We start from the raw sequence: 14,191 nt of genomic DNA on the forward strand, positions 1-14,191 counted from the left end.
ACTTAAAGGATTTACAATAATTTGGTGAATAAAATATAAGTTTGTATTGAGTCAAACATATTGATGATTCAGATGATATTGTCTACAGACACTATAAATAAGTCGAGATAAGTTATGACGTGTTATAATCAGTATACAGACGCCATAACTTAATTACAAAAAACAAGAGCCTGCGGTTGTAAATGTATAATTTTTTAAATACACAACATAACTTTGTGCGTACTAGAAGTTCTGTACAATAATACAGTCATAATCAGCATTGGAAATGAACATGTATTTTGCATCGGGATTGGAAAGCAGGAAATTTCATAATCTGTTGTTGGCGCCAAAAACTTTAAAGGTTGGTGGTTTGTATTTTAAAACATAACAATGATGATAAAGATTTTGGGTTGATTTGCGTGGAAATCTTTCTTGGATTGTTTTCTTACTTACCACTTAAAGCTTAATGGACAGTAAAATTTAATTTCGAATTTGCATGGAACAGTGCAGTCAACAGAACAGGATCAAGCTCAAGCTGGGTCAGGGTTATCGGCGTAATTCACTATTTTCCTATAACTTCAGTTTACTTATGGTAATTTTTCCGAGTTAAAAAAACCCAAAACAATACATTAGACGCATTTTCATTCTGTTTTATTTATTGCCCCATGCACAACGGTACAAAACTGTCGAGGCATTCAAGACCGCCCTCGAAACTAGGTTTCACCGAAGAACCTCAGTTTTGCCTCAGCATACTTCATGTACTTTATTATCTCCTTAACAGGCAATAATAAGATATGCCTGTAAATAAAGCCTAAAGGGTGTATTTAAAACAACAGTATATCTTTATTCGGCAACGCACTGCAGGGAAAGTAGCAAGCTCTACCCAGACTTATCGTTCCTTACACTCACATATATCTCACATACATTGACAAGCAATGTTATTCCACATGTAAATCCACTTTATTACGGCTAATAAAACTAAGAACAACTTTATAAAATATCGGGAAAATGTAGGACAAGCAACTATATGTTTTCATGATTATAATGTTTATCATCATGTTCATGTAGGACCCATACCTACTGCAAAATGGTGAAGATGAGACGAACGTCATCAAACCTAGTCCTTTTTATGGCTTTGTTTCTGGTTTGTTCACTGAGTGCTAAGGCCTGTGTGGTAGACCATTCCTCGTTTGGTGGCTGTAAAGACGTGGGTGGACACTGTAAAACAGCGGCGGGCGAGTGTTACGTGGTCCCTACTCTATATTACGGAGCCCAGTGCTGCTGCTCTGTCGACGAGACATGCCCTTGGATTCAACCAGATTCAAGCATTGTTCAGAAGAACAACGATCTTTAAACTTTCGAAGACAATCTTTTTCAATGTACATAATTGATATAAGAATATTTGATTATCGGACAACGACTCTTCGTTATCAAATAGTTGTATGATTTAACTTCCACCTTTGAACATTCAACAATCAACATCATAGATTGTGATTTTCCAGTCTAACCTTTTCCATGTTTGTTTATCTAAAAAGATATTTATGTTATACATAGATAAAAAATAAACCATTAATTTAAAATATTGTGTAAAACTTTGAAATGTCACATTAGTACAGTTAAATTGCATTGATATCCTCAGAAAATCGCACTCCTTTCTCCAGTTTCGAAACTTAAAAGATGTCTCCTTCGTAAAGTATGTAAATGTATACGTGTCTGTGTTATGCCAATTCAATAATGAATGAAAATAGTCGTATGAATAATATGCTTTCAATAACGAAAGCTTAGGCGGATGATCCAGAAAACTTTTACCAAGTTTGTACCCAAAGGGGGGATGGTGAAAGTTGAAAACCACTAAATCACACACACACACACACACACACACACGCACAAAACCACTAAATCACACACATACACACGCACAAAACCACTAAATCACACACATACACACGCACTTGATCTTTTTTGTGTGAAAGCAATACTAGTTGTCATTTTGCTGTTGGAAATTTTTGTTGTAAAATTGTGATTTACTATTTCAATGACAGAAAATATATATAAAAAAAAAAAAAAAAGGTTTATACCAATCTAATTAAAATTAGATGTTAGATCCTCTCACATACTCGCTATACAAGTATAGCGAGTATGTGAGGGGATCTAATTTCTAATTATTATTATTTTATTCATTTATAAAGCGCAAAATTGCATATAGTTTCTATGCGATTGAGTTTATAAACTTTTAATGTTATAAATAATATATTTGCGTTATAAAACCTACTCACAGGCTCTGCAGGAAGCAAAATTACACCATTGCCTTTCCATATAAAATTGATTTCTATATACAATGCTATATATTCAATAAAACCGAAATTTTAGTATTTTGATAAAATCTTAAAACTTTATAGTTTTAATTTTATCAATGATTTTGGTTAAAGGTACTTGCAAAATTATCAAAATAGCACATTTTTACAACAAAATAAATTTGAGGATCAGAGCTACTCCCCCCCCCCCCTTTCTCTCTCTTGCTCTCTGGATCCGACACTGCTGTTTAAGTACGTATTGTATTTGTTATCATTTACATATATATTATGTATGTATAACGCATACGCTTGCATGATGAAAAACGTGTGTTTTGAAAGATATGGAATCATATTTAAAAAGGGGAAATAATTGTAGGGACACAGAATTATTGAAAATGACCCCTCCCCCCACAAAAAAAAAACCCAAAAAATTTCCCTCTGCGAACCTCTAATTCGACTTTTAAAGGGGGTATACCGGAAGAGCCAAAGGTAAATCCCAAAAAAAGTTAAACATGGCGGTAGATATTTTGCGGGAGAGGCATCCCGTTGGAAATTTCGAAGTGACAAGAGATGGAAGAATTTTCTTTATTGAGTGAGTATTTTTTATATTGAAATTAGTATGAGTACTCTCAAAACATGAACCATTAACAAAATGCAGTCACAATATATATATATATACCTGGAGCAAAGCGCACCTTGTTATGATGGGAATTACTGAATGCTAAGATAATTTTCTCTCTCTCTAGTTTTCCTTATTTATTTTTTTGCTCTATAGTGACAGAACACGAACTACATCTTGGCTTCATCCATTAAAACAATATCCCATCCAAACGGGACATAGAGGCGGCTCAGGTAAGACATACACGACATTGTTTACAAAGGGGAACAACTCGTACCAGCTTTACATTCACTATGCCACAAAACACCTGTCGTGTGTTATATTTCATCTACATCTACAACTACAAGTTTTAACCTTGTTTTGTGATTGTTATCAAACAGATGTTTTAATGAAAGGCTTTATGCTTCATAAAATCTGGAACACAATATCAGATTCCATATACATTTTTAAGGGAGTACAGAAGTCTGGAGTTATTTTGTTTTGGTTGTACTTGGTTTTTGTTTTTTCTGGGGTGTTATTTTCATTTTTAGCTCACCTGAACCGAAGGTTCAAGTGAGCTTTTCTGATCAAAATGTGTCCGTTGTCTGTCGTTGTTGTTGTCGTTGTAAACTTTTCACAATTTTATCTTCTTCTTCAGAACTACTGGGCCAATTTCAACCAAACTTGGCCAAAAGCATCCTTGGGTGAAGGGCTTTCAAGTTTGTTCAAATGAAAGGCCATGTCCCTTTCAAAGGGGAGATAATCACAAAAATGCAAAAATAGGGTGGGGTCATTTAAAAATCTTCTTCTCAAGAACCACTGGGTCAGAAGAGCTGAAATTTACCTGAAAGCTTCCTGACATAGTGCAGATTCAAGTTTGTCCAAATCATGGCCCCCGGGGGTAAGATGGGGCCACAAGGGGGGATCAAAGTTTTACATACAAATATATAGGGAAAAACTTTAAAAATCTTCTTCTCAAGAACCACTATGCCAGAAAAGCTGAGATTTACATGAAAGCTTCCTGACATAATGCAGATTCAAGTTTGTTCAAATCATGGGCCCTGGGGGTTGGATGGGGCCACAATAGGGGATCAAAGTTTTACATAAAAATATATAGGAAAAATCTTCTTCTCAAGAACCACTGAGCCAGAAAAGCTGATTTTTACATGAAAGCTTTCTGACATAGTGCAGATTCAAGTTTGTTCAAATCATGGCCTCCGGGGGTAGGATGGGGCCACAAGGGGGATCAAAGTTTTAACATACAAATATATAGTTAAAATCTTCTTCTCAATAACCAATGAGTCAGAAAAGCTGATATTTACAAGAAAACTTTCTGACATAGTGCAGATTCAAGTTTGTTCAAATCATGGCCCCCGGGGGGTAGGATGGGGCCACAAGTGGGGGGGTTGGTTCAAAGTTTTACATACAAATATAGGGAAAATCTGTAAAAATCTTCTTCTCAAGAACCATTGGGCCAAAGAAGTTGACATTTACATGAAAGCTTTCTGACGTAGTGTAGATTCAAGTTTGCAAAAATCATGGCTTCCAGGGGTAGTTGGGGCCATAATAAGGACTAAGGTTTTACATGCAAATATATATGGAAAGTCTTCAGATATGGGCCAAGGTGCCTCGGGTGAGCGATGTGGCCCATGGGCCTCTTGTTGTGTTTAACAGCTGTAATCTTGGAAGTACAGTAGTGGTGATCAAAATGTCTCGTAAATATTGGGTTAGGAAAATTTCATACATTTTATCATGTTTCGGTACATGTAGTAATCAGTTGTAGAATTCAAAGGTTCATCATTTCATTGAATAGGACAATGATCACATATTTCCATTGTTGTAATATGTTAGATAGTATATTCCTACCAGAGTAATATTAGGAAATCCTGGGAAATGGTTTCTTTTCACAGAACAGCAGAAAATCACATTAATTATACCAGGAAGTATATACAAGACTACTTGTTATAAGTAAAGTTTATCAAAATATGCATTAATATTAGGCAAAGTAAGGGTTGTGCTGACTGCTTGTAAGAATTTTACAGAGTTCTCAACACTATTGCTGCAGAACTGTAGCTCTCTCATGAAAAAAAAATGTGATAGATCAGAAAGCTATAGATCCACCCCTTTTAAAAACATACAGCTTAACTTTATCTGCATATGATTCAGGTGTTATTTCTTCATAGCTTTATTAAATCATGCCTCAGAATTTTGATATCAAAGAACCAACATTTCTTCGCTACTTTTATTTCATGATAAGACATATATACCTTCAAACGTTAACTGATCAAGTTTTCAGGTTCTAATGAATGTTTGGCAGTATTTCTTGAGGTGTCAACTAATCACATCTAAGTATTTTATGCCAGAAATCAGAGTTGAACAACTTCCATGGAGATTATAGAAAATCTTCAACTTTGTGATTCATTCAGGGTTTGGCATTTACTTTTTTGAGCACTAGACCAGTCGGACTGCTTCAAATGATTTTTACTAGTCGATCCACTAGCACTGATCAACTTTCCAGAAAAAACTGATAGTAGTTTCTCCATATATTTTTTAAAATACTTAATTCAAATGACAAACGTTAAGTTTGAACTAAAACGTATTTAATTGTCTCAAAAAAATCTTTAGTCTCGTCATTCAATTTGATGTTTTTATTTCAAACACATTTTCTGTTTCTTTAAATTCTACCCGGCACAGAAATTCTTTAGTCCATTTGAAATAAAATGACCGACCGTTTTTTGTTTTTTTTAAATTTCTATTTCATAAGCCCTGATTTGTTTCTGCCCAACCTTTTCCTGTTTTCTCTTGGGACATCTCTCCTTGAGGATGAGAAGTCATATTTGAATAGAGAGACATTCCTGCACATATGCCAACACAGAAAAATGACTGTTTAGGACATAATTTATTAATTTGATAAATATTTCTTATATTTAATTCAAATAAACTGTTGGGTTTTTTTTTAAATGAAAATTTATATCTATTTATCTGAAACATGACTTTACACACATTAACATCGACTAGATGTCGTAAAACATCACTTCTGACTGCGACTTACTTACTAAAACTTAAAATTAATAAGATTGTCATCACACGATTCAAAATTGCTCGCAAACTTTTTACAGTTTTTTTTAGTTAAAAATAAAATATCTTGTGGTTTTAAGTTAAATTAAATTTTTTCAACATGACCAATCGGATTAGTAAATCGACATTTTACCCGACCAGACCTATCATCTAGATAATAGACTCGGTCAGTCGGATGTGCCTTAGTGTCAAACCCTGTTCATTAAATCAGTTTGATTTTTAATTCTTTGTTTACGGCTATCTCAACATGGACATGATGGAATTACTGAATTTCACATTTAAATTAAAAACTTTTCAAACTTTAAGGCCAGAAATGGTTATTTTTAACCCTAGTCTGTCATCCAAGAGACAGTCTAACAGCATGATTTAAAAATGTATGAAAGGGATTTTGGAAAGATTACAAAGTTCCAGCACAAATGTATGGAGATTTTGACACCTTTTTCTTTGCTGTTATGATGTGCTCTGAAGGCTTTTCTGGTTTGTTTGTAAACATCTGATACCTGGGGACAAGCTAGAATCAGTGTGTACGACCTGCTATGTAACATGAACGAAGGTTACATAATTCAGAGTATTTACATAGGGAACATACCATTAAGTTGAATATATTCTGCTGATCAACCATGGTACCCTGTGGGATTATTAAATCGAAATCAGATCTACAATACATGCAGTTTTATGTTGTAAAAGGAGAAGGTACCCCAACACTGGTGTGTCAGAAAGCACTGACCTTGTTTGTTGCTGAAAATCAATTACTTGGATTGGGATCTTAATAAACTCAGTATGTGCATATTGGTTTTAAAAATCACCAGAGTTTAATGAATTGTGATTAAATTATAAAATTCTCTTGTTCCAGCAATTTGTTGCAATGGTTGTATTTTACTTAAGTAGCAATTTAAGCTACAGACATGGCAGCCATGGTATCTATGTCCTGTCATATTTACATGGGCACCTGAGGTGATATTGACAGATTTGAGATAGAACAGGTAAGAAAAGAGATGTTCAAATTTGATTAGTTTGTGTTAGACATGGAAAGTTTGTTATTTCCCATAGTTATAGTGCTTGGGTAAGTGTGGCGTCTGCTCCGAGTCAGTCACATATAATTACCAACCAGGTATTGAGGATCAAGTTGTTGATTTTGTTTACTTTATGTTTTATGGCTCACTTGGTAAAAGTTTACAGGTGGACAGTCATTTTGAAGTCCTGACTAATCGTCTCACTCTGATCAGTTCTTATCTGTTTCCTTTGTCACACCTTTTGTTGAAAACAAAAACAAATGTATACCTCAGGAGAAGGTTTCAACAGTGGAAAAAAAAACACACAAGGGAATTAAGAAGACTAAAGGCTTACGTATGAAGTTATGTATTTGTTCTGAGTGGCCGTCAACATTCCAGCATATTTTGCATAAAACATATCTCCCATGTTGAAGGAAAGGTGACATTTATGCAGATGAATTTCACAACTGTGCGTTGGATACCGGTATATCTATTTTATATCGAGGTTTAAAGATAGCCCATATTCACCATCTGTGGTTGTGATTTTACCTCTCAAATCCCTCAAATGGTTTGTCATTCTTAAAAGGAAATTTTATTACATTATTTTACTGGTGAGTGCTTGTTTGGTGATAGTTATTTTAGATAATGTGCATTATTTTATACCTCAGACTATTTCAAATAATGTGCATTAATTTATACCTCAGACATATATTGCTGGCACAAGGTAGACAGTGTCGATGAATGTCACTTTTAGCATATATATATATATATACTGCAGAAGTAAGAACCCAATGAATTTAATAGGTTCTGATTTCTCATAATAGTGTGTTGGTATGTTTATACCTGAATGTAACTTCCAATTCTGATTAATGTGGTTCAAATGAAGACACCCCTGGTAAAAGGTTTCAAAAATCTGTAGGAGAGATTGAATGCTAATTTATGTCCATACCTGAGAGAACAGTGGGCATTTTAGCACTCTGAAGACATGAAAACCCTGAATTCTTTTTAACGACTCTAAATAGCCCTTGATGTACTGAGGCTCATTAAATGAACAAGATGGCCAAAACAATTCAATTTAGAATACATCCAGGACATGGTGGTTCAATTGACAAACTGTGTATCCTCAGACACAGTCACTTAGACTTGCCTGTTTTGGCCTTAGGGCAAAATGCTTCACAGGAGACAGAAAAAAAAGACATTTGTGTTGGTGGGAGTATTGCATAAGACCAGAGACTTGAGGTGCGAAATGTCAAACCATGTCCATGTTAAGTTGATGCCATGCAGTCACTTGTCTGAAGGATTTATGATTACAGGATATGAGGGACAGATTAATGTAGATTTTACTGTCCTTGAGTTCGATGTTTTGATTATATATATACTAGTGTCTGTGAAATATAATTGATAATGCGAACCTTTTTTTTTTTCAATCTTCAATCAAATTGAAAGTCCAAATTTAAATATTTTCCTACATGAGTGATCAAAGGAACTTTCTCCTGTTCAAGATCTGCCAATGTTTGTAACAATTGGAGAGAACAATGTCATGCAGGAAATGATTTGATTACAACTTGTTTGTGTGTGATTTATTGGAGAACGTCTACAGATTGGAAGGTGGTTATGAGGTTTGTGCAATGAAGACAAGTCGGAGAGCAGCAGTGATAATCTGGTCCTCCAGAGGATGGAGGCTTTACCAAAGTAAGCCTCAATTCTATTGGTCGGGTGAAGTCCCAGTCTTCTGTGATTTGTACGTCTCTGTTTTTCTTGTTAGTAAGCTTTGTGAATAGTGAGGGCCCTAATGGATGGCTTCTCTGTAATGCCATATTGGGAGCTTCATGATGTTGAACCACATGCGTTGGTTGAGTGACTTTTGATATCTAAGTCTCGTGAAAATTGATATCTCTTAGTGCTTTTATTTTATTACTTTATTGGAAGAGGATATGGTTGTCTGAGTTTTAATTTTGTGTCGCTTCCGAAGCATAGTGGACACGTACATGTATGTTTGTAATCTAACCATCTGTCCAAGTGTCTGTCAATCCATCTGTCCGTCCGTCCATCTAACCATCTATCCTACAATTTTTAACAAGAGGTGAAATTTTCATTCTTAGCACATTGATTTCTTGTATGATGTAAGTCATCTAGGATGAAGAGTCATTTCTGATTTGTTGATTTTTATACTGACTTTTTGTACTTAATTGAAAATTTGATAGATAATAAATGAGTTCATTTATTATGGGTTGGTCTAAAAGTGGTACTGGATGATCCTGTGTATCCCATTCATTGTCTAGAACACTATGTGTCCTGTCTTCTATTTGTGGTGATATTTGTTTAGCCTTTCATTTATAATGCTTGTGCTGAAAATTCATTATTTTTTAGGTCTACCTTTGTTGTTTTCATATTTTTGTTAGGGTCGTGACTCCGATTCTTTGACATCACTTGTTAAATTACATACATATTATAACTATGGTAATGAATGGCTATATTACAGGTCTGTCCATCACACCCTGCAATTTTTCGACTGCGAGGTGGAGTTTTTATCCTTAGCGTGGTTATGTTGTGTTTGACAATCATTAGATATAATTGTGTAGAGTCGTTGCTTATCTGTTGACTTTTTGTATTACCTGTGAAGCACAGTGATATTTAGGGATCGCTTTTTCCGTCATCTGTCTGTTTGTCCTTCCATCTGCCACACCCTAGAACTTTGAAGCTGTAAGAGAGAGAGAATTTGATTTTTAGCATGCATGTTCCTAGTCTAAAGGTCATCTAAGGAGGTACTCTACATCATCATAATGGCTGACTTCCTTTTAAAACATGGAGGAACATATAAATATTGATCAGCAATATTTGTCTATTCATTTCAAATATCATTGTCTAGCTTAGTGGCTCAGTAGGTTAGCACGTCGACTGCTGAACTGTAGATCGCGTGTTCGAGTCCAGCAGGGTTTTAAATTTTTTCCAGATTGCTTTCTACTAAAACTGGATTTTTTTTTAACTAAATGAAGTAAATTTGAAAGTTTTCAATTTCATATCCTCAATGTTCATATCTTCCACTTTTCATCCATATCAAATTTTGCTGGTGTAGCATACCTCCTTAAATACAATTAAACAATGTGTCACTTGAGTAGTGGCACATACTGATGTCCTGCTCGCAGGCAACACACATACTCCTTGGAACGCTTAAGTTTGTGTTTTTTATTACCTCATACATGGAGAGCAACTGGACTACATACTGCAGTTGCCGTATAAACAGTGCATATATGAATTCAGATAAATATAGGATGTCTATTTTAATTCTATTAATTCTAGAGATAAGAAATAAACTTCAGTTTTGAAAACACATGAGGGTATGAACTGCAACACTTCACGTCGGCGTACTTTTCATGAAGCACTAGTATGCCAGAGTGAAGTGTCAGTTCATACCCGTCATGTATTTTCAAAAAGGAAATTTATCTTGAACTGAATTTCCAATCACTGGTAATGTTAAGTATCTTTGTTTTTGCGTATGTCAACTCTGTACCTCATTTATCTTGAAATACATACAATGCACAAACCTATTTCAATGCCAGTATATCAGTGACTGTAATGTGATATTACTTTCTATAATCAACAATGCAGTAAGGAAATTGTGTCACAAGAATAGGTGTTCATGTTTTGAGATAATGACAGTATTCAGTTACAGATACACATGGGTTACTAAGATTACAGAGTTTTGTTTTGTTTTTCTAAAGAGCACCATACGAGGAAATGTAAATCTAACTCATGATGTGTACCGGTACATATGAAATATTCAGCCAATATTTTCAAAATCTATTTTGTATAAATCCATGGTTCCCAATATATGCTTAGATTTACTATATATAAGCTTTTATTATCGCAAACATGAATCATGGGTACACACTTAATGATCAAGTCCTGTGAGAATTCTTGCAGTTATGAAGTGATATGAAAAATAAAAAAGTATTTGATTGATTTGACTGATGGAATTTTTGTACTGGTGCTTTGTATTGATTCCTTGTGAGTATAGATTACCCCACTTAAAGTAATACTGCCTGCAAGTTCTAATTCAGCTATCAATACTTAATGAGTCTTATAAATTTACACAAAATCATATGCACTGTGATTTAAATTTCAGGACTACCAGATGGATGGGAGCAAGCGGTGACACCAGAGGGAGCTATATACTTCATAGAGTAAGTATTGTAGGGGCAGATAACTGCAATCCAAGTATCCCAGACTGCACTCATTCATTGTCATTTTAATACTGTTGCACCTTGGAAGGAGGTATAATGGAAACTATTATGGAATTTCCGGAGGAAAGGTATGCAGAGTTGGCTTTTGCAGACTAATCTCCCCATCTAAGATATGTTAAAGATGAGCCAAGAATCCATAAAGTCTGCTTTTTTTGATTTTTGTTTTTTTTCTGGAGATGACAGTTTAAATTTCATGCACATCCTGAGGGTCAATTTTTATTTAAAAGCTACAGAGTTACTAGAATAATATGTGGAAATAGATGTTTTAAGCTACAGTATTACTAGAATGCTATGTGGAAATAGATGTTTTAAGATTCTTCATTTAACAGCCATTGATCCTTGACCTTTTGTTTGTGGAGCTCTAATGAACAATACTACTCCAGTCAATAAATCGTTAAAGCAGAACAGTTATTCTGAATTGGATTTAAAATGATGATCCAATTTACAATCCAAGGTCTGTGTCCTCTCATTGTTAAAGTGATAAATAATGGCATTGAGTGTAAAATGTAGAATTCTGCATTGTTTTAGCAGCATGTTTATTGTAAGATCACACACTGCAAAGAGCATGAAGTAAATATTCATTAGAATTCATTGATTTTCATATCAATTATTAATTTTCCATCTAAACGGTAAACCCATATGATTTGCTTTGAGGTAAAGAAAATTATATTTATCTGTATACTATATACTTTAAACAATTTTTGCCAAAAAGGAGAAAAATTACTTCACATTCACTCTGCACCATAATTGGAAATTGTGTATGACTAAGATCTTTTGCCTACTTCAACAAGACACAAGACACAACTTGAGCAATTCAGGAGAGAAAAATCACAGCTGCTTCAAACTTTGTCTTGAAATCAAACTGACACAATTTTTTTTAATAAAAGTTAAACAGAATCCATGTTTCAAGTGAAGAGTGCCACCTCCCAGGGAAAGAAAGGAGAGATCATGTAATGAGAATACATCTTTATTCCCGATTAAAAACACACATTGATCAGAACCCAGACCTGTGTTTGGCTGCACTCTCAGCATGTCTATACCCCTATTCCTGCTCAATGATCAGAACCCAGACCTGTGTTTGGCTGTACTCTCAGCATGTCTCTATACCCCTATTCCTGTTCATTGATCAGAATCCAGACCTGTGTTTGGCTGCACTCTCAGCATGTCTCTATACCCCTATTCCTGTTCATTGATCAGAACCCAGACCTGTGTTTGGCTGCACTCTCAGCATGTCTCTATACCCCTATTCCTGTTCATTGATCAGAATCCAGACCTGTGTTTGGCTGTACTCTCAGCATGTCACACCAAATTCTAACATGACATGCAAATCCGAAAATGTAATATATTGTATGACCTGCCCTACCTGTAATGAAAACTACATTGGACAAACCAATAAACTGAATGCCTGTGTGCACGTCCACAAGCAGCAAATTCGCGATCCAAGTATCAGAAATTCGCCATGTTCCGAACATTTTGCCAATTGTGGTCATGGAGATTTCAACATATTTCCATTTTATAAAATGTATAATGACTGCGAATTTCCAGAGTTACAAAGGAGGAATACTTTATAAAATTGTTTAATCCCAAACTTAATAGAAAATAACTGTGTAAAATTGAAACTACATTGAACTGAACTCTGTAATTGATCTCCAAGTATTGTCTAATATTGTGTGTATTATACCGCTACCAGTGTAATTTATTATGACGTCACAAAGGACAATTACTTACGTCGTGATATGTTGACGTTACTTAGCAATATTATTTCATTTTATAACTGTCTGAAGAGGCATTAAAGCCGAAAGCGCTAACAGTGAAATGTTATGTGTTTCTTGACTTTTATTATTATTTTATATATATATAAAGCACTGAAGAACCAACAACATTCAGTATCCAAAACTGTCGGATCTATATTAATATATATATATATATATATATATATATATATATATATATATATATATATATATTAGATTGCATCCTAGTTTACAGGACTGCATGTCAGTCTTACTTTCCTATGCTTTGCATGCACTCTTTATGGCAGAATAATCCTCAGTTCATTTAGGCCATGATCAGACAATAACCTAAACGTCTTTGATCAAAAGTTTTTTGATTCTATATTCTTCTGATCAGTGTAGGGATACCTAACGATTATTTCTCTTCCTAGGCTTCATTTCCTTTGTTTCATGAGTTGGTCCACTTTGTTTTCTTTCTTTTGTCTTTTAGATTATATGCATGTTTTGCAGTGCTTAATTAGGAATGTCTCCAGGTTGACTTTTGCACTAATTGCTATCATTAATTAATTTCCTTAGCCTTTGAGAATAATTACATTTATACCCATTATCACTTCACGCTTTGTGGAACAGCCCATTGGACGAATAGAATGTGTCCTAATTATCTCCCTAGAAAACATTGATTAGCATGGTGAAAACCACATAATTTGCAGTATATGTACATTTTCTGATTTAGTGCTTGCTGTTTTGTACATATTTTACTATGTAAAACATTTTCTTTTGCTCTGAGGAAGGTATGTAAAGTTACTTACATGTAGCAATAATAAGATTTTTATATAATATGAAGTCCCTCCATATTTGCAGCAAGTAGGCGCAATTTTTCACCACCACCCTAACATTTTAAAGTCCAGGAAAAGTTATAATACACTATCGTATTAAGATCAGTAGCATTTTTGTCTAGATAACACATCAGAAACCTAGGAATACATTCTAGGAACTTAACTTCAATTTTGGGGGGAGGGGTGTGTGTGTGCAAATTTGGCTTATACTACATATGTAGTCCTTTGTGGAAATCCTGTATACATATTTTAAGAAAACCCCAGAAGCTGACACAATGTAAATCAGTGCTATTTTGATATGGGATGTTCTAATCTGATCACCGCACAGACAGAATGAGTGATTACATCTATATCAGCTTATAAGGTGCCAATAGGTAACAGCACACAGACCAAGGCTGTCTTCTAGGACACTAATATAAACAGTTCAAGTTTAATAT

At 34.6% G+C, this 14,191-nt stretch overlaps 1 protein-coding gene and 1 long non-coding RNA gene across 20 annotated transcripts in view; both read left to right on the forward strand.

The window, feature by feature from the left end:
• Positions 1-7: 7 nt before the first annotated feature.
• On the forward strand, positions 8-1,559 carry LOC130046749 (uncharacterized). The gene is made up of 2 exons (XR_008795750.1): positions 8-340; positions 1,048-1,559. It is a non-coding gene; the product is annotated as an uncharacterized LOC130046749 (long non-coding RNA).
• Positions 1,560-2,753: 1,194 nt separating this feature from the next.
• LOC125648149 (pleckstrin homology domain-containing family A member 7-like) overlaps positions 2,754-14,191 on the forward strand; it is a 54,394-nt gene continuing 42,956 nt past the window's right edge. For 11 of the 19 annotated variants that reach the window (XM_048875078.2, XM_048875074.2, XM_048875082.2 and 8 more), the window contains exons 1-3: positions 2,755-2,865; positions 3,049-3,125; positions 11,068-11,125. In XM_048875078.2, coding sequence (XP_048731035.1) covers positions 2,786-2,865; positions 3,049-3,125; positions 11,068-11,125 — 215 coding nt within the window. In that variant the 5' untranslated portion in view covers positions 2,755-2,785. Of the gene's footprint in view, positions 2,866-3,048; positions 3,126-6,551; positions 6,728-6,898; positions 7,553-11,067; positions 11,126-11,186; positions 11,254-14,191 lie in introns of those variants that run through there. The other 8 variants (XM_056139531.1, XM_056139534.1, XM_048875085.2 and 5 more) reach the window with 5 other exon arrangements.

This window comes from Ostrea edulis, chromosome 6 (genome assembly GCF_947568905.1).
Source record: "Ostrea edulis chromosome 6, xbOstEdul1.1, whole genome shotgun sequence".
Classification (NCBI taxonomy): domain Eukaryota; kingdom Metazoa; phylum Mollusca; class Bivalvia; order Ostreida; family Ostreidae; genus Ostrea; species Ostrea edulis.